General features: G+C 38.2%; 1 protein-coding gene across 3 annotated transcripts in view; it reads left to right on the forward strand.

Annotated features, from left to right (window-relative positions):
• The window catches only part of LOC139606353 (protein diaphanous homolog 1), a 44406-nt gene that overhangs the window by 14586 nt on the left and 8170 nt on the right, over nucleotides 1–21650 (forward strand). For 2 of the 3 annotated variants that reach the window (XM_071458455.1, XM_071458456.1), the window contains exons 2-14: nucleotides 7308–7334; nucleotides 8080–8244; nucleotides 8907–9008; nucleotides 9823–9953; nucleotides 11068–11151; nucleotides 11245–11308; nucleotides 12003–12142; nucleotides 12405–12510; nucleotides 12781–12891; nucleotides 13134–13251; nucleotides 14116–14233; nucleotides 16522–16637; nucleotides 18733–18797. In XM_071458455.1, coding sequence (XP_071314556.1) covers nucleotides 7308–7334; nucleotides 8080–8244; nucleotides 8907–9008; nucleotides 9823–9953; nucleotides 11068–11151; nucleotides 11245–11308; nucleotides 12003–12142; nucleotides 12405–12510; nucleotides 12781–12891; nucleotides 13134–13251; nucleotides 14116–14233; nucleotides 16522–16637; nucleotides 18733–18797 — 1347 coding nt within the window. The remainder of the gene's footprint in view (nucleotides 1–7307; nucleotides 7335–8079; nucleotides 8245–8906; nucleotides 9009–9822; nucleotides 9954–11067; nucleotides 11152–11244; nucleotides 11309–12002; nucleotides 12143–12404; nucleotides 12511–12780; nucleotides 12892–13133; nucleotides 13252–14115; nucleotides 14234–16521; nucleotides 16638–18732; nucleotides 18798–21650) is intronic. The other variant, XM_071458457.1, reaches the window with a different exon arrangement.

Genomic DNA, 21650 nt, shown 5'->3' on the forward strand with positions numbered 1-21650 from the left:
AACTGGCAGTGTGTGTGTATGGGGCATTAATGTCACATAGTCTTTTATCAGTTTTATTTCTGCCATGACACAACTGCTAGAGATTTACCTTTATTAACTGAATATTATTCATTTCACATTTCTTTGAAATTTGAATATTAAAGTTTGTTCAGTCAGTTTGAGAAGAGAGTTAGTTGCAAAAAGAGGGACATGGCATTAGTGGCCTCCCTTGATTTAAGGGGAGGTGGGTGGGGGTGGTTGGGTTTTATGTCTCTACTAACAACAGTAGACCAAGGACGAGGAGCAGTCATGCAGCAAACATGGCCCACTTGGACTGACATACAATCATAATATCTCTCACACATAGACAGTCAGTGCACTCCAATAGACCTTGAGTCAGTAGGTCAGTGAGGCGTGTAGGAGCATTAAAAAGTGCAGCTTAGAGAAAATCAGATGTGAAAGAATTGGAAGACGTCCAAATTCAGTTTGGTGTAAAGGAGACACTGACGTCTTAGGGTTAGAACCTCACAGGATTGGTAGAAATATTGCCTTTGCTATTTAGGCACTTTCGCCTTTCTGTTTTGTGTTTTCAAGTGTTGGAAAAAATTACTTGTCATGCACAAATAAATGTCCTAACTGACTTGCCAAAACTGTTGTTTGATAACATGAAATCTGTAGAGTGGTTAACAAATAAGTTTTAATGGCCTCCACTAAGGTATATGTAAACGTCTGACTTCAACTGTATATGTATTCATATGAAAGATATAATATTGTTAACCAGGCAGCTGCGTGAGTGTGTAATATGTCAGAGTTGTTGGCAATTTCCTGTTTCAGCTGTGTGCGTAGGAAACTCTTCAGCTGTGTCTGGGTGTGCCTGCCTAGGTACTTCTTCTCCCTGTATGATAGCATGTCGCCATGGCAACACTGTAAATAATATTAACTCAGGGTGGTTAACATGATGACACACTCATACAGAAACACACTCCACTGCATCTCCACAAACATTTTGTTCTTTAGCTTAATGTTTGGTAGTTGTAGGTTTTCAGATATAAAATCCAGCTTTGTTCAAAACATATTAAGTAGGAATAAAGTGCATTCCTCCACACTTCCATTACCCTTTATCGCCACTTTATTTTCCCCCTACTGCCACACTCCATTCACACAGCTGCTGTCCTCACCTGCCCTCTCCACACATTCATGTCACCCTCACCCTCACCTATACTCCCCTCCCCCAGTCAACTCTGCTCACAGACCTGTTCACACAGTATTAAAATCTAGAAATGTTACAATCCCAGTACCAAATTTTACCCATTAGAAAAACACATACAGAAATATGAGTACAATAATCACACATCCATCTTAAGAGACAGGTAATTTGTTATCTCTCTATTTCTATAAATACCACCTGAAGTCCTGTCTTCACAGGGTGTGGTATAAATAATACCATATTTGTACTGTGGTATGTACAGTGGTATTATTTCATGTTCTGTATATTTCATAGACAGAGACAAAATGTTTTAAGTTTGGTCTACAGTCTATTTCTAGGTTTGTAAAACACATCTAGATTGCAATTATTATTATTATTGCAATTCTGTGTTTTTTTACTTTCTTTCTTTTGTCTTTTATTTTCTTTTTTTAATGTGTTCCAGTTTCCTATTTAATTTTTTTTTTTTGGGCATATTTTCTGCCTTTATTATAAAGGTCCCTGGCCAGATTTCTTTTTTAGAAATGGACAGTGGATACTTTCTAAGCAGCAGAAGAAAGCACTAAACACCAGATTAGGCAAGGCAAATTTATTTGTATAGCACATTATCATACACAGAGGTCATTCAATGTGCTTAACAGAAATAAAAGAAGCATAAAAAATAGACCATTCAATATGCTCATATAGGATATAAGAAGGGTTACAGATCATTTACTATAAATTTGAATTTTTTTCTCTGAAGTCTGGTGCATGTTGTGTGACACTGGCACACATTCTTATCAAATCAATATCTCTCTGACAAATTGTATTTTTTTTTTACATATTATGCTGCCCAACTATTAACCTAGTAAGCCTCAATTAGGAATCATCATCTGACAGAGCTGTGGCTGCTTCACACAGTTGCCTGTAAAAGTGGCCACTCTGCCTTCTGCCAGTCTGCATTTACTCAGTTTTCATTCTTGCTCTGATTTGCATAATGCCTCTCACTACTCTCAAGACCTGCTAGTTAAATATGTATGCACAGATACCGCAGGTGTAGGTAAGTGCACACAGAAACATCAGCCAGTGTGTGTGACTGGCTCATTATATCACTGTCACAAGACGAATGCCTCTCCTGATTTGTGTTTTCTTTAGCTGTCTGGTCTCTCAGACAGACAGACAGACCCACCTACCCACCTGCCCCCCTCATTTTTACTACTGCCTTCATGTCGGTGTAATTATGTGTTGGAACACTTATTGTATATGTACTGGATGTGTGTCTGTGAATGTGTGCATGTTTTGAAAAGGGGTTTGCTTTGGGGCATTTTGGGGTTTTGTCCTGCATAGAACATCATAAAGTAGGACTCAGTGCACCCCCCCTTGACTTCTTTGTTTTGTAAAAATCCCCTTAAAACATAATTTCCTGTCAGTTATAATTCATATCACAGTTTAACCGTTTGAATTCTGGGAAACCTCTACTTTCTGCAGCTTTTTGTTGCTTTTTGTTGGACTTAAACACAATCAAATTATTAGTAATAGTTTGCCTTAGATTACCAAATTTGCTTACCTTGGTGAGGTGTTGGTCACGTTCACCAAAACTGTAGTAAGAAGGAGCCTGTCACATGCACCACTTCATCTGATCAGCTCATTGTGGCTGACCAGATGAAACAACTGATTTAACCAGCAGCCTGTGCTATGGGAGCTCTCAGAATTATAATCAAGGAGTTTGTGGGTTTGGTTTTTGGCCAACAACCTTCAGATCCCTTGTAGAGCCATCTCACTTTTCCAACAAATCTAATCTGACCATTTGATCTGTAAAATGTCACAAAATAGTGAAAAAAGGCCCATCACAATTTCCCCAACCCCAACGGCATGTCTTTGAATTGCTTGTTTTGTCCACTTTACAATCCAGAACCAAAGGTATTCAACTTGACTTACAATAAACAGTCAATAGCAGCCATTCGACAGATTTGAGATCTTGGAACTAGCATATAGTTGGCATTTTTGCTTGATAAATGATTTGATCCATTATCAAAGTAGTTGTTGATTAACTTTTTGTTGATTCACTGTTTCACCAGTTGACTATTAATTTTTACCATAAGGTGGGGTAAGACAAAATTGAGAGAATGTCTTCTGCTGTCAGAAGAATATTGTATAGGTTCAATTTGAAACATGAGTAGATTCAGTCTATGTAGTTCATTTTAGTGGGATTATGCTAATTTGTTCAATTTGTGGAGGTACAGCCTTTTGCACCACAGGCTGAGTGCATTATTTTAGTGTTCAGTGATCAGTGATCAGTGTAGCTCTCAGACATTTCATTCAGATTTTTATCTTTGTATGATATTATTCATCAATATCTAGGGTCAGGGAATCATTATTGTTGTGTTGGGACTTTCAGTGGATTATTATATGATCATAGCATGTAATCCTTTTACAAAATGGCATTAGCTCATCCATTTAACAGAGGCCTAGGCCCTCAGAGCAGTTCTGAAAGTGGTTTTGAAGTGGTTCATTTTTGCCTTTACATTTCCCCTTAGACAAAGAGGCAGTTTTTTGTCTCAGTGACAGGCGTGACTCAAACACTGTGGTAGAGATTGTCTATGAGTGCTTATATTCTTAACTCTACTTGTGGTTTGAAAAGCGGAAATTTACAGTTTGTTAAATTCAAGAAAGTTTTTTGTCTCTTCCTCCCCCATCTATCTCTATAGCTTTCTTCCTGACACATTCTTATTCAGTTTCCCATGTGATTACCCAGAATCCACTGTACCTTCTGTCAGCTGTATGTTTCTGTTCTGTGGGCTGAATAGCACCACAACATTTGTTTGCGTGTGTCTGCCACCACTGTGTGTGTGTTTGTGTGTGTGCATGTGTGTGCTTGTGGATTGAGGGTCTGTTATTTAATGGCAGCTGTGTAAGCGGAAACATCCTTCTCTTGCCTGCTGTCCCCCCATAATCAGAGTGCCTTCTTTCTGTCTCCCTCTTTCTTTGTCCCTCCTCTTTACCTGTTACTCTCCTGCTACAAAAGAATATCCAATTAACTTGTCCAGCTGTGGCAGTTGCAGTAAAGGGACAGCCCACCTTATTGTAGGTGTACAGACATCACTTGACAAGGGCACAGAGAGTCATAGTAACTACACTATGGTTGTAAAATCTATACAGTAAATGTTTTCAGTGCTTTCAACAGATTTTTGATCTGTGAGGCTAAAGTTTTGTAGGCCCATCTGTTTAAATCGCATGCCTGGAGACAGCCATCGTAGGTTTTAGTTTAAACCTGGAGACTGGATTTGAACAATGAAATAACATCAAATTTGTTGCACCATTTACCTCTGACTCAGGTAAAAGCAGCAGGTCTGGTTATATAAAAACACAAAGAGAAAAGAAACAAGTTAGAACAAGAGCTTGCAAATGTTGCATTGTTAGATGTGGATCTCACTGCAACCTTTATTCATTAAATTTGTCAACTGTGATTTATTTGGATGTGAAGGCTGTCAATGGGCTTACTCTTGCACACATGCACATATTGACATGGATCCAGGGAAAACTGCCGAAGGAATAAATGATTTGTAAAAGTATTGTTTTCTAAAATGCAGTCAAAGTAAAAATCAGTCAGGCCTGCACTGTATTTGAGAGAGACACATTAAAAGTGCGAGCATCAGTTTTGTGGAACATATTAGCGAAAGCTTGAGAACCACTTATGATATACCTTTGCTTTTACATCCTTTGAGTTTATCATGCATTTAATTTTTCAGTTGCTGGAGCAGAATTGTTAAGCATTGTTTGACATTTTGCAGTGTAGACCCTGAGTTTTTACAGTGTCCTTTCTTCTTCTGTCTTTTTCTTGGTGTGAGTCTTTCTGATTCTAATGTGACTTCTAATTGCATTGATGAAAAACTTTGTGATGTTATATAAGTGCTTTCTTCAAGACCTTTTGGGCATGAAGATGTTTTATAACTGTTGAGCATCTTTGCTAACAGTGAGTTTCCTATGGGGACATCATTGGGTGTAGACTGACACCTTGTAGGCAAGACATGTGATTTCACACCAGCACAGTCAAGAAGGAACAAAACAAATGTATCACAATGCATTGTGGTAGAATTGGGTTTGTCCCACTGTTATTTTGCTCGTTAGTATTTCAAGACACATGAATGCTAAATCGCACAATACTCATTTTAATTTAGAGCTGAGAGACATCTGGAGTTCAAAGAGAATATAAGCCAAAAAATAATAGCAAGTGAAGCTCTAGAATTACAAAATACAGAATAGTTTTACTGAAGTAGTCACTAGATATGTAGCTTAGTAGATGGTGTCATTTTACATTACTGAAAAACAATTTTTCACAATTTGTCACAACTTTGCAATATACCAGTAATATGAGCCTTAAGGAAGACACTTTTTTCAGAAAAGACAATTCTCCATAGTTACCATTATGTTTAAAAAAGGCCTCCAATAAGTGAGCCCTTTTCCTTAACAACACTAGGTTTGATGCTGTGGTGAGTATTATACATTTAGAAGATAACACTGACAGTCTCTACATAGCGCCTTCAGAGAATTGTAGAAGCACCTAATGTCATAATTTAAGTCTTTGACAACCTTGTTTTCACAGTAATTAATGCCCTTTTATAAAGAAAAAAATAGCTTGATCAGGTCTTACTAGAGTAAATGTGTTTAATTTGCAAAACCTGCAGTCACAGTGTTCATGGTATATTTGATTCTTTCTTCACCCAGACATGACCATTTTGTTGTCTTAACCCAGCTGTATTCAAAGTCCATCGATAAAATGGAATGGCACCGCACTGTAGTCTGCCAGTTTATCTTTGCAGCTGTACATAGCAGAGGGGCTGAAAGATAAGATGAAGAAGCAGCAATGCTGGAAAAACCTGTCATGGCTTTTTCACTTGTTCATTTTGTTTACTTATGAAAAATTTAAAGGTAATGCTAAACATTTGCTCTAACTGTTGTTTTGTGCAATAGTTGATTTATGCACATGCTTTCCCTTCTTTTACCCTGTACCTCAATTTCAGGAAGTTTAGGAATTTACTCATATTTTGAAATAAAGAGACATGAGAAATATTGAGTGTATATTTTGTTTACAAGCCTAACCATAAGGAGGCTAGTGCAGCTCTTTTAGGCTTTAACCAACAGCAGGAGAAGAGGAAACATCTGTGAATAGCACTGTATTCAGTCTGTTTGTGTGTGTCCTTAAACAAGAGGATCTGTGTTTGACCTTGTGACCCCCTTGACTGTCAGGCCTTTGCAGCTCAAACAACCCCTCCCCGGGGTTGCATACTATTTGATTTCAGAACAAGGAGTGTTTTGTCCAGACTGATCTGTCTTGTAGGTTGTTGACATAGTTAAGCACTTGTCTGTCAAAATACATGGAAAACAGCTTGTCTTTAAATTTGAATACTAGGCAAATTTGCTATCAAGAACTAAATGTTTATGTCGTCCTCCTTAAACTTTAATAAGAAAACTGAACTTTTCATTATGGGTTTTTCTTAACGCTTCATTTTCCCTTTGTGATACTAATGTTAGGTCTGCTTATTTTAAGAGATATTTTTGTGTTATTTGCTCTACACAAGCCTTCTCAGGGCAAGTTTTTCTGATCTAAAATTGGTACTGCTGATTGGACTGGGCTTCCTGCAGGAACATTATTGGGTGTAGCCTGACATCTAGTGGCCAAGACATGCTAGTGTTTTTTTTTTTGTAATTATTAAAGATACAATGGTGGAGCTTTCCCTTTTTCCTTCTGCTGACCCACCTTTTACTGTTGATGACTGTTGACTGTCGATCACCTGCAATTACTACCTTCCAAATGTCTTAATTAACTCAAGTTAGAATGTCTTTACTAATTTAGATGTAATTGTCCTCTAGAAATGTGTATGAATAACTGGATGGAGTTACCACAGTGTTTCCCTTGCAGGGTTTCCCTCTGTCCTACTGTGAATCACTCATGAAACATGTCATGAAACTGACAGTTTCCTGCATCTGGTTCCTATCGTATATGATTTCTGTCTAATTGAGTCTTCTTTTTTTTTTTCTCCCTCCATCTGATTCCCTTCTTGTCACTGCTTTTCCCTGCTGTCTTTTTGATTTCTCTTACCCTTCCGTGGCATACTTCTCCCTTTCATTTGTTCACCCTCTACAGAAACTCAAACGGCTGTTTCCTGATGAGGTAGGTTGGTTACGGATTACCACCATCACCTGTGTGCTCGACTCGTCCATCTGTCACTGTGCTCTTTAATAAACAAACTCACCATTATCCATTTATTGCCATGTCACCGTCTGTCTCAAATCTAATCCACCCTAACACATGTTATTAAGTATCTGTGTTTTGTCATGTGCTGCATGCTTTCAAGATGCACACTGACAGCATGAAATACTTGGCACATAAAGCAGTGATGCCTTCATGTGCCTGAAACAGGAGGGTGCCAAAATCATACGTACTGAATCATTATGGAGGGTCATTATGTCAATATGTGCCAAGGTTACATGCACCTTAGTTACATGCACCTTAAAGTTTAGTTTTTCATTTGCAAGTACTGGTAATGTACCACAGAAAGTCATTAAAACCAGAGGGAAGGAAATTCCCCATCAGTGTCAACTGCATGTTGACTTTGTGTGGTAATGTTTGTGTGCAAAAACCTTTGATGTCTCTAATCCCTAATCATCGTCTCACATTGTTGAAAGGTTTCTACTGTTGAAGAAAATGAGAAAGAAAAGAATGCCAAAACTGAAGGAGAAATAAAGGAGAAATAATTGTTTAACGTTGGTATTAAGACAGTAGACCTATTTTCAAAATGTGAGTTGATGAGGGATCGCTACCTCGTTTTTGTGGCCCTACAGTGATGGATTTCAATTTGCAGTTTTTCACTCTGACCTCTTTCATCTAACCTGTGTCATGTTATTTGCCAATCCAGTTGGAGCGTTTCACCAGCATGAGGATAAAAAAGGACAAGGAGAAGCCCGGCCATATGCCAGGTCAGCGTCACTCTTCAGCTGCCAGCTATGAGCTCAATCCTCAGAGTGCCATGCTGCATGATCATAGCGATGAATACGTCCTGGAGCTCTTTGAACAGATGCTGGTGAGAGAGGCCGTAAAAGTGTGTGTGTCTGTGTCTGTGTCTCTGTGTGAATCACCAATTCATTAACTCAGCTGAACAGCTATGGAAACTTGTATTTGGTATATTTTACACACAAAAACTTAATCACTCACTGAATATTGACCGTTAATGAAGAATTACTCCAAAACCATTAAATACAATCTAAAGCATAGTGTAATGTGTGTACAAAAAACATTGTAAAAGAGTTTGTTCTTTTTGTATGTTTGCTCCAAATAGATATGCTTTGACAAAAACATGAAGGACTACCTTACAGCACAAAGGACTAATCTCTTGAGTCAAGAATAGTCTTTAATTAAAGTAGTATAATCTAATGATTCTGCTCTGCACAGTTAAATCACCTCTGCTCAAACATTTAAACAGAGCATCTGTTAGTATCTCACAGTGGCTTTATCTACCTTGTGTCCAATTTAGGAAAGACACGTCATAGTAATTTGTCAAATGTATCCTGGACCCCATTTTATGATATATTTTCTGTTTATTAATTGCTTTTCCACAGTTTGTTTTTTCTTGTTTTTTTTAGTTTTTATCATACTAAATATCCTCGTCTCACAATACTTAATGTTTACCTCTCCATCCAACCTCTTTCTTTTTCTTCTTCTCCCCCTCCTCCTGTTTTTCTCCAGGTGGATATGAACCTGAATGAGGAGAAGCAGCAGCCTCTAAGACAGAAGGACATAATGATCAAGCGAGAGATGGTCTCTCAGTACCTCCACACATCTAAAGCTGTCAGTATCAAAATAAGTAGGACCAATACAGTGTGCTGAAGAGAATTTGCAGACAGCTGCATCCAAGTTGTTGTTTTTTTTTCAGTTTTGGCTAATATTGGTACAAGTTACATCACATTTGGACCTTTACATGCCATATAGTCCCATGCTTAATAGTCCTATGCTAAATACATAGTGCCACATATGGGCCTGTTTTGTCATATTCACTTACAGAAATTGAATGAAACCAGACGAATGTGTTTTCAAGACTAAATTAAAAATAAAAAATAAAAAAGAAAGATCAGATAGTAGTCATTGTGTAGTCTGCAGACTAAGGCCATCCATTGACTATCTGTAAAGAATGTTCAAGGACTGGAGTACTGCCTTATTCAGACTGAATTTATTATATACTGTATACTGTATTCACAGTTGAAATGTAGAATCAATAAAAAATCATAACATCATTGGCAGGACCAGCTGCACTTTTCATACTTCAATTGGGTAAATAATCTTTCAAAAGCAGCAGGAGAAATATAATTAAATATGCTGAAAGTAAGTAGCTGCAGGGACCTGTTCAACCAAGCACTGATGGTTGCTAGTACAGTTCATTTAACTGTGAAATAAGCCTTATCAGGAGAAAATTCTTACACGCAGTACCCTTTAATTCTGCAAATCAACATTTCAAATTAAGCTTGACTGTTGCCCTCTGTGCCTTCCAGTTGGGCTTTCTTGTGGAAATAAAACAAATTACAACCTGTGAGAAGAAAACTATAAATGCAGAAACAAAGTGAATTTGTGTCTGTGTGCCTGCTGTTTGTTTGTTTTTGTTCATTAGGGTCAAAACCAGAAGGAGAGCTCCAGATCAGCCTTGATGTACATCCAGGAGTTAAAGTCAGACTACCGAGGCCCAGTGCTGCTGAGCTGTCTGGAGTCTCTACGAGTCTCACTCAATAACAACCCTGTCAGGTAATACACACATACTTACATACAGATACACACAATGCATATAAAAAGAGAACACTTTGTCAAATAAATGCAGGATTGCTTTAGAATAACTGTCAATCTCCTGGTGCCAAGTCAGATTTCAGACCACAATTCAGTTGAGATTTAGAGCAGTACTTAGAAATTGCTCATCTTTCATGATTACCATGCAACTTTACAGACCTTGACCTTTTGGCAAAGAATAATCATGAAGAATTGCAGTGTTTAGACACACAAAGCTGATACAGACCTATTCACTTAGGCTTCAATTGCTGGTAAAGAAGCCTCTGCTAAATACTTTCATGAAGGGGCCAATTACAATGAAAAACATTCGCTCTCACAGGTGAACTCCATGCAAACACACTCTTTGTTATGTGACTTCTTAAGACAGCCAACTGCTCTAGTGATAATTTGTGTGTGTGTGTGTGTGTGTGTGTGTGTGTGTGTGTGTGTGTGTGTGTGTGTGTGTGTGTGTGTGTGTGTGTGTGCGCGCGCGCGCTGGGGGGTTTGTATAGATTTTGACTTTGGCATTACAGAGTCTTTCTTTGGTGTCAATGTTAAGATGTGTGATTAATTCACTGTTTTAAAGTTTTAAAACATTTAATTTGTGCTGTCCTTTGACCTTGAAAGCCCCAATCGGTAGATTTATGACCATATACATAACAATTCAACTGTCATTATTTAAACATAATGCTGTTAGTCCAACATGTTTTATTTGAGAAAGGAGTGAAACCTTCCATGGCTAACAAACCATCAGCAAATTTGAAAAACAAGCAATTTTTTACATAATAAAATTAATTTATGACAAGAAATACAAGTATGTCACAGTACACTTGGCTATTATTGTCCACTTGTAATATACAGTGTATAACCCTGAAGCATAGAGGTCATTGTTGCCATTAATTTAATGTATCATTTATCATAATATATGCAGAAGACACAAGTAGTCATATCAAAACAGAAATAGCTAAATTAAATCGGCGAAAATACATCCCATAGAAATGGGAAATACTAGAAGGAACAAAGTGTGTGATGAAATTCAAAATTATTAAAAAAAAAAAATATCAGTGTACTTATCATGTGGTCTTGTCACTTCTAGTTGGGTGCAGAACTTTGGAGATGAAGGCCTGGCGTTGCTGCTCAATCTGCTTAGGAGAATGCAGGAAGAGAAAGACGAGTACCCGTAAGACACTTAATCCACAGAACACAAAAAATGTTCTTTCTAGCAATGTGTTTGTAATATCTGTGTGTGTGTCTGCTCTCTTCTTTCAACTAGAATGATGGGAGTGAAATGCCAACATGAGATCATTCGGTGTCTAAAAGCCTTTATGAACAACAAGGTAAGATGCTTGACTGTTTCTTTACCTGCATCAGAATACCTAATCCTTTCCATCGTTTGTCCATTTCATGTCCTTGTTGTAGTGTAGCAGTTCTTCCACTAGAGGGCTAAACTTTGGTCTGCTCATTACAGTGAATGCAGACACTGATAACATTTGAGAATGCTCTGAGTATTTTGTCCATTGATGTGTCTAACTCTTAGTAACCAGTATAGATCTATTCAAAATCTTTCATATTTAATTATTATATATCAGTTATTAGTGCTTAAGAGAGACAGAATGCTATACTACTTTTGATATCTTAAAGTAACATAGTACTGATTCACAAGGATCAGTGTCATAACAGCTAAAAACTTAACATATTATTACATATTGAATAAACAGTAAATTTGTCATAGCCTTAATTGAATCATTGTCCATAGCAACAACCTATAGTAATAATGCTTACTATAGATGGTAATCATGCAGTCAGTTTTAAAAGTGCTAGCTGCTGTCAGATTGTTACACCAACACTCTAAAAATAAATGTGTGCATGTCAATTTCAGGTTGTTTTAGTCAGAGAAAGTTTTATCTGGACTGAGAGACTTATTCTTCTGATGTAAACACTATAATTTGAACCATGAAAGCTCTGCCTTCCTCTTGCCTGCAGAAAAGGAACCCTAACAGACTTTACCTCCCTCCTTTCTCTCCCTTTTAGTACGGTCTAAAATCCATGCTGGAGTCAGATGAGGGAATTCCTCTGCTGGTCAGAGCCATCAACCCTGCAGTGCCTCATATGATGGTGGATGCTGTCAAGCTGCTGTCTGCCATCTCCATTTTGCATCATTCTGATAACCTGTAAGCATTAGTGAAAGGTTGACATGATGCCATTTAATAAGCTGAACACACAGAAATTATGGTCATCTCTTCCCCACAGTTAAACTGTGGAGCACAAGTCACAGTCTTGAACTGCTCTATTGACTAGCTGTCAAATAAAGCAACAAAATGCACTTTTACTTTATGTATTATATTTTCATGGTAAATGTTCTACTTATGTATTTTTTTAATTTAGCCACATGCACTAACAATTTATTATACACAACTGTGTATTTTTTTACAGCCATGAACGTGTCTTGGAGGCCATTACAGAGGAGGCTGAGAGACAGGACATTGAGAGATTTCAACCTCTCCTTGCTGGCATGAACAGTAACAACATTGCTCTTAAGGTACATATCTACATATATATCTATCTATATATATATATATATATATATCTATATCTATATCTATCTATATATATATATATATATATATATATATAGATATATACTGATCACAGATGCCCACACATACTTGAATGATTATAAATCCCTTTTGCCTTTTTGTTTGACAAACAGCACTACTTAAATATATGAATCGTGTAAACTGTACCTTTACTTGTTGGTGGAGGCATACACCTGCAAGGTGGTAATTCTAGTATGATGTGTTTTTGGCAGGGTGGCTGCATGCAGCTAATCAACGCCTTGATCAGCCAAGGAGAAGAGTTGGACTTCAGGATCCATATTCGCTCTGAACTACTCAGACTGGGACTCAGAGACCTGCTGACGGTACAGAAGTCCCACTCTTTTGATCTTTCTTCTCAGAGTGACTCCCCAATAACACACATTTGTACAGCCTTACTCTTCATGTCTCTCTCACTCTTGATGCCTCTGTCTTGCTGACTGGCTGACGAACACTCATATGCTGTAAAAACTTTCTCTCAACTCAATGTTTGATTACCACACTCTTCCTGTCATTCTCCCTCTTGGCTTTTCATCCCTCCACCTGCATCCTATCCCTCTCTCCACAGGAGGTGCGGACGATAGAAAATGAAGAGCTGAGGGTGCAACTTACCGTGTTTGATGAGCAGGCTGAGGATGACTCTGAGGACCTCAAAGCACGTCTTGATGATATTCGCATTGAGATGGAATATCCTTCCACTGTAAAAAATTGTTCCTCTGCAGAAATTCAAAGTCTACTTTTTGACTTTGAAAGTGAAAAGTGTCACTCTGACAAAATCTATAACCTGGTTACAACATAATTTTGCATTTATACTTTTATATTTACATTACTTTGCTAGCTTGATGAGCAAGAGGAATAACCTTCATTTGATTTGTTTTTCATAATGAAAAAATATGTATGATTCAGACACTTTGTATGTAGAATCATATGCATTTGTTCCCTGAATTATAAAAATGAGTCAATTGTTCACACAAAAGGCTGCTCATTTCTTCCCCTTTATAATTAGCCTGACCACTTTCTTCCAAAACAGTTTAAATTAATATTTCCCTTAGGGAGCTAGTGTAATCTTCTGTATTTTTTAATTTCACCAGCTGCTGTAGTGCTTTCTGCTGCTTTTGACATGCAGTTACAATTTCCAACACAAGGTGTCTCCCAGGGTTACTCAATACAGTGTACACACAGTCTGACTGACTACATACAGTGTATTCAGACCCCTTAAAACATTAACATACCTGTCTGATTGAGCTGTTTAGGAACAGATAACTTCACACTGTGGCTACACAACATAGGTTTTCGGATGAACAAGTCCAGTGTCCATCTGACTTGTATGTCACTGAAATTCTGTGGTGCACAAAGGACAGTGTTCAGTTGTGTTGTTCAAAGCCTTACATATGTTATATATGCAGGAAATGTTGGTGCAAGACTATTCAGAGTTGCCATCGCTTTTGCTACAGTGACTATTGAAGATGTTCTGTATGATGTATTTAATATTTGTCTGAACCTCTTCTTCTTCTTATTGTCCTAATTGAGCCTTAACTTGTTTTGCTTCAATGATGTGAGGGAAGTGTTTGAGATTCTGGTCAACACTGTGAAGGACTCCAAAGCTGAAAGCTACTTCCAGTCCTTGATGCAGCACCTGCTGCTGATCCGTAATGATTATTTGGCCAGGTACTACACACACACACACACACACACAGTATACAGTACATACTCTCTTACACTTGCTCCTGCTCACAAATTCAAATATTCACACAGCTGATATGTTTTGTAATAAGAGACTAGATACTGTATCATCTGGGATTGCCGTGTTAAAGTAAAATAAAAATAAAAAATACCGTCACTGTTAGATCATCATATCACCTTACACTTCATGGTAAACAATATTCAAGAAGGCATAACAAATAACAATCACAGTTTTCTGAGGTGGGCAGAGAAAAGTTGCATGTAGAACAATGCAAAGCTGCAATTTCCTACATAATATTTATGTGGTCATGCAAAAAATGCCAAAATAACAGTGACAAAAGGAGAATTTAGTTTTTTTGCATTTTTTTCTGTTGCCTCTCTTCATTCACCTGTCCCTCCTCGTAGCCCCTCCCTTCATTTCCTGTTTGTTTTTTAGTGCACCATTCCTAAGTGAAATTAATACATGCAAAAAAGTCAAATTCCATTTTAATAGAAATGAGCACCATGACCTCTTATCACCAGAAATATGCTAATGTCTCTCCCCTCTATCTCCCAAAGCCCTCAGGGGTGTAGCTGTGGAAACAGGAAGAGGGAATGATTAAATGACAAGATGGGAGTAGATAGTGTGTGCACATTTACACACATATAGTATGTCCACTTACACGCTTGACAACAGGAGTGGAAGACTGGTTTTCATAATGAAATGTCACAGAAAAGGGCAAAATGCACAAAAACGTGTAGGCATGCACATATTTGAGTTGAGTTAGTTGTGTTGTCCGGTGTTGTCTTGATGGTATCCGACAGGAAATTGTTGTGTATTTTTAGCACAGTTTGGGGAATAAATTGTGATGATGGAAAAAGTAGGCTGGTCCCAACATCTGGTCCCAGTTAAAGTCTCTTTACTCCCTCTTCTATCTCATTCATGCTTCCTTTCCTTCCTGCTTTCTTCATTCAGGTGATCCGGTGGAACACAATAGAGGTGGTCCATAATAGACTCCACACAGCGACAGGAAGAGAGGTGTGGGAGGGAGAGCTGTAGACTGGCAGAAAACACAGTTTGGTAATTACAGAGATGGAAGGAGAAGGGAGGTGGAGGGCAAGGCAATAATGAGGAAGAAATTGAGAGTTAAGATAAATTGCTAGGTAGATGTTGAGGAAATGAGGGAAGTACATACAGGAAATGAAAGGGTTAGCATTTGTGTGGGAATGAATGAAAGAGTACCTGCCATTTGCTCTATTTTTCCTTCTCAGTCTTGCTGTATTTCAATATCAAATTGAGATGGAGTCCAGGGAATTTACACAAATGGACTCATATAAATGGCCATAGTTATAGTCATGCATGCCTATGCATGTCCACAAACTTTTAAGGGCTTAAAAGACAGAGAAAAACCCATTGCCATCAATATTTGTAGTTTCGAATTTGTCAAAATGTCTATAGCCTTATGCCTGTGAACAACCTCTTTCCTAACACACCTAATGTCTAAATTTAATTTGTTGGGATTTGATCTGCTCTCACAAAGAGAGAAATCCAGGATATAGTTAAATACAAATCTATTTCATTTTGACTCCGTTCTCCAGAATGACACTAGATGTCTCTCTCGCTCCATGGATGAATCTAAGCTTTATGGAAAAAAAAAAAAAAAACTTGAAATATAGTGAATGATTGGAGTAAGTGTAAGACAAAGGCAGGGTGACTAAGAGAGACAGAGGAGGGAAGGAGAGAGACAGAATAAATAAGGTGTTGAGTTTGTGACTCTGGCAGCATCTAATGGGGTCAAGGAATAAGACACCTCCAAAATTGAGTGTCTGTCTGAAGCTGGCTTGATCAGACAGGGCGCTGGACATACACCAGCACACCCTCACGAGCACAGTTGCACACAATCAATCTTTGTGACAAGAAACTCAAACTGTCAGGCTCACACAGACAGAGACAATCTCAGTTGCAGACAGAGTGACAAAGCATGTGTGTTCACAAATTAATCTGCACAAATGAACCCATTTGCACTTTGTCAGTCCCACTCTCTATTCACATAATGTGCCACATTTATTATATACATATGCTATATTTGTCATTGTGGACACAACATGCAAAGGATGTTGAGAGTTATGCGTTATCTCTTACGTTATCTCCAGCACCACATGTAAACGTTCCTTCTCTATTGTTACTCTCCTTCCATCCTTCTCGTCTTATCTTCCCCCTGTCTTTCTCCATTTCTTTCTCTCTGTCTCCTAATCCATCTCTCTGTAAATCTGTCACTCCCTCCTTCCCACAGGCCTCAGTACTACAAGTTGATAGACGAGTGTATCGCTCAGATCGTGCTTCACAGGAATGGAGCAGACCCTGACTTCAAGTGCCGTAACCTTAGCCTCAACATTGAAAACTTGATAGGTGAGTTGTTTGACTAGACCACACACACATGATCAAGTCTTTCCCTTCTTCTCGCCTCTGTCCATGGTGCTGCCTTATAGCCATCACCCAACACACGTAATATTTAAAGCTATATACAGGCACAGAATATACACTGGCCAGGGAAAATCAAACATTGTTGTTTTCAACCATATTTCACTGCACCATTCCAATCACTGTGTTACTGTTAATGGCAATATACCTGCCCATTGTGATTTAATTTAAGTGAATTTGGCCATAATACATGTCATATTGGCTATCTACAAGGTGGACAAAATGTGCAGTGGCTCAGAAACAACACAAGGTGGAGCCAGAGAGGCAGTGTGCATTAGTGTGGGCTAAGTTGTGCTACAGGTTTTACAGTCATATGTTGGTGCTGCAAAATAAATTTTATCAAGAGGGTAAAAGCTTTGACAATCTAAGCAGAATCTGATTTCACAGTATAGTAGGTCAAATGCCGATAATTAGGAATCAAATGTGTCTGCAAGCACCTCCTATGCTTTAGTGCCTGTGAGGAAGAGACAAAATCCCTGCAAGCTACAGCGGTGACACACACTTTTCTACACGGATCAAGAATGTATTACAATGGCTATTGATCCATGTCATCTCCTGTCACTCTCTATTGAAAACAAACCTAAAATGCTGCATTTTTACCAAAATATAAGCGTTTTGGTGAAAAGTGGTAACCACTGGTATATACATGTATAGATTTTGTGAACCACCTGCTGACAATTGTAAGCTAAACCAGAGCAGGGTTGGAGGTGCAGGCCATGTCTCAAGAGTTCAATATTCCTTTATGGCAGGTCTCCGTTGCTCACCACAGGAGGCTCTAATTGCACTGCTTCTAAATGCGTCCTGACACACACAGGCTGGCTGGCCTCCTTTAAGACTGCCAGAGTTATTATCGGTGGAAAGCAGCCCAATTCTGCCCTGCATGCATTATTTAGTGTTTTTCTTTGAACTCTGAAATTCAGCACAGTTTTTTTCCCTACATTCTGTCTCCCTTAGTGCTCTCTATTCGAAGTTTGTCCCATTTAGCCCAGCCACCATGACAGAAGTAACCCCCCCCTCCATTACACATCCAATAACCATGTAAACTCGCACACAAATGCACACTCTGAAATTGTATGCGGGTTGGCATATTATTGTGAAGTTCTTTCATCTGGCAAAACCTTCTCTTTCGCAAAATAGATTTCTCCCTTTGCTCTGCCTCGCTTACAAATCTATCTAGATAGTAAGAATCATGCATAGTTTCAACTCCCTTTTCCACTAGCCATTTTTCCATTGCAGCTGTACTTTATCTCACAATCTATATGATTCTGTTTTCTATGAGTTCATGTAATTTCTTCATTTTCTATTTTAGCTTTTCACAGCTCTTCTATCTCAGCGATCTATGTGCTTGATCCCCCTCCTGGGCATCATGATTAGCTGTCTTTGATCCAGTGACTTTGCGGCATTCATCTTCATGTTAATTAGCTCTTTTACTGCACATGCTCGCAAAGCCCTTTGGCACTGAACCACCTGTAGACCCTGCAATTATTCTGTAAAAATACCCTGTTGGTCAGTCTGTGTCCTTCTAACCCTGCCCTCTGCAAAGCAGATTCTCTGATAATGGATTTCTCTAGAGTGTTTCTTTTATTTTTTTTCAATATATCCAAAAAGAACAGATGAATGAAGAATTCAAAAAAGTGGTGTGAGATATTTTTCACTTAGAGGGAAATTGGTGTTCACCCACCTTTCTCACACATATACATAGTCAAACAAGGGTATATGTATTGGAGGCTTTAAAGGTAAAATGTCCAGAAGAAACAACAGATAGCATCCTATCGTAATAAGATGCCTCCACAATTGCCTCACAGTTATTAACTTTATTTATTCCAAGAGAAAAACAGAGTGACGGATAGGCCACCTGCTTGGTGTGTATGTTTCTGTTTGTGAATTTATGCATGCACACAGCTTGTGCCAGACAGAAGGATGCAGTGCCCTTACGGTTATGTGTGTGCAGGTGTGTTGTCTGAAGCCCTTATCCACCACTCACTCTCTCCTTTCCCATCTTTCTTCATTTCTTTGTCCACAGACAACATGGTGGACCAGACCAAGGTGGAGACCAGTGAGGCCAAGGCCACTGAGCTGGAGAAGAAGGTGAAATATACACACAAATGTATTCATATTTACAATCATGAGTGCACATGCGTACACACATACATAACTTGCTATACACACAGACAAACTTACTTGTCAACCCAGAAGCACACAAGCTATTACAATCATATTGACACAACAGAAAATCATACATTTCCCCCTGACAAACACAGACACACTGGGGATCATAATGAAATTCTGTGTGACCAGTGTGTGGCTGACATGGGATGACAAATGAGAAAAGGGGACAAACAGAGGGTGACTAAGAGAATGAGCATACACATGTCTGTCTGACAGCCAACGTGCAGACAAATATTCTTACAGGCTAGCAATCGGGGTAAATGCCTTGAGTGCAGTGTGCTGCTACCCTGATGATTCTGTCCGAGTGACAGGATAATTGCAAAGAGGGAGGTGAAACTAGCCTTCATCCTGGCACACATAAAGACACACACACTTGCACAGGCTCATAGCCATTGAACACAAATACACATTACATGAACACACTTGGATTCATTTTCGTTGACCACACACACCATGGTGCCAGTTGTGCATGATGGGGTAATTGCAGGCAGTCTCTTTGGCAGGAATTAAGGGTGAGGCTGTCAGGATGCTGACAGCAAGAGTAACAGATCTGCTGTGTGCAAATTAAACAGTCATGTGTGTCTGTGTATTCATGTATTCATCTGTTTAAATACTCTTATCCTGTTTGTCAAGTGTCCTAGAAGAAAAATCCTTGAAAATTTATGAAAGTTAGAAAAATATAACTGGGGGTAAAATATTTCTCTTGCTCTTTTTTCTTTATGGATGTGAAGTCTTTTAAAATGGAAGTGAGAAGTGAGCTCATACAAGTGCACTGAAGCATCCTAACTCAATAATTGACACTAATTTGCAGTGTAAATTATACAATGAAACTGAAAGCACTAGACTGCAGGAAATGGCTACATGTTTTTGAGATATGGAAACTTCTGCAGCTTCAAGAGGGAGGCTAAAAGCTTATGCACGCAAGAACTCTTTGCTCCCATATCTCACTGGAGATACTAGTGTTTCAGTTGCATCAGGACTGTATTTACTTAATATTTTTACAAAATGTTATATTTCTCTTCAGTCATCCTCTAAATAACTTTTTTTTATAAAATAATTTGGCCTTTGAAGACCTGTTTTTAGACTGGTGGTTAAATCAGAAAAGCCTCAGCAGATGACAGAAACCACACAGTGAATTTTTACCATCAGGATCAAGAAGGTGACTTTTATATAACAGGTTTTTTCTCCCTACCAAATTACTATGACATCATCTCCACTCAAGCAATTTGACACTTTTTACCAAAACCTCCCTACATTCGTCTCTGGCTTGTTATGGAGAACACTGACCTGTATGATCAGGCAAATTAACCTTTAATTGACAATTTTTCCAATACTTTTCAACAATCAGTTTGCTCAACAGAAACAAATTTATTTCGTAATATGTGATTACTACAGTGAGAAAGAATTTAAATCTTCTATTGACCTCCAAAAATTAAAAAGTGACTTTTCCCTTATTCATATTCATATCAGCATATGCAGCCAGCCAAAAACTGATACTTTATGCCTCAAATTCTTTTAATGTAATATGGTAACAGAACTTGGCTAAAGACAATGCTGATCTGTATGGATAACCTATATATATTTACTTGTATAGATGCTGAGAAGACCAGATAGGTGGGGTGGGGGTGTCCTTATATCTCATCCCTAGCCCAGTCTATAAAGACAGCCATGACATTGAAAAGCATATCACTTGTATCTATAGCTGGCTTTAGTTTGTATGTATTCAATACTGACCTAGCAAATATTGTTGCTTAAGAAGGGTAAAACTGCTGTTTAAAAGGTTATCTGAATATCAATATAGTAAACTACAAGACTGACAATTTAATTAGGACTTTATTAACACAATGTACTGTTATTATTTTCATCCTATGATTGCAGTACCAACCAGAGTGACAGAGGCTTCTGCCACACTGATAGACAATATCTTTGCAAATATGTTGGGTAAGAATGTGAAATCAGATGTTGTGTATAGGGATGTTACTGATTATTATCAGATCTTTCTGATGGCATTCAAGGAATATGATAAGTCTACATTTACACTGCATCTAAAATAGTGGTCAGTGAGAATCCATGGACAAATGTCCTACAGTCTATAGATCCACATCAGGCTTTTGCTTTGTTTTCAGAATGTACTGTATTTCACAGGCCTATGATCTGTGCTTTCCCCCTGGATAGGTGTCTCCCAAACCTCATCATAAACCGACCAAACCATGGATACCTTTAACCATCATGAAATCCTTGAATACTAAACAGATATTGTACAAACACATACTGTATCTCCTCAGTCCCACTCCATTTAATCTTTCCTGATTTTAAAAATTACTGAAATCAATTAAACCACATTAACAGAGGAGCTAAAAAAACACAACTGCAATGTTGAATTATCTAAAAACAAAAATGACATGACCCTTTCTTGGAGAACAATTAATTGTATCTCAACAAAAAGAACAAGCGGTTACCTAATGAATTTAAGGCTGATGGGGGTCTTATCACTGATCCACAATTAATTGCCAACAATTTTAATTGCTTTTTCTCAGTAGTTGGTCCAGCTCTGGTCTGCACAATTCCACGCAGCAGCTATAGGCCTCCTCAGTTTATGAATTCTCCAATCAATGAAAACTTTCATATTTTACCAGTTACTGAAGATGAGGTTCAGGAACTCTTAATCAATATAAGAGATTCTTCTCCAGGTTATGATAACATTGACAGTAAACTACTGATATCTATTCATGAGTACATTATGAACATTATATAACCCTTTATCTCACAGTC

The sequence above is a fragment of the Trachinotus anak genome, unplaced genomic scaffold (genome assembly GCF_046630095.1).
Source record: "Trachinotus anak isolate AG129_WGS33_773 ecotype Australia unplaced genomic scaffold, CSIRO_AGI_Tana_v1 ptg000021l, whole genome shotgun sequence".
Lineage (NCBI taxonomy): Eukaryota > Metazoa > Chordata > Actinopteri > Carangiformes > Carangidae > Trachinotus > Trachinotus anak.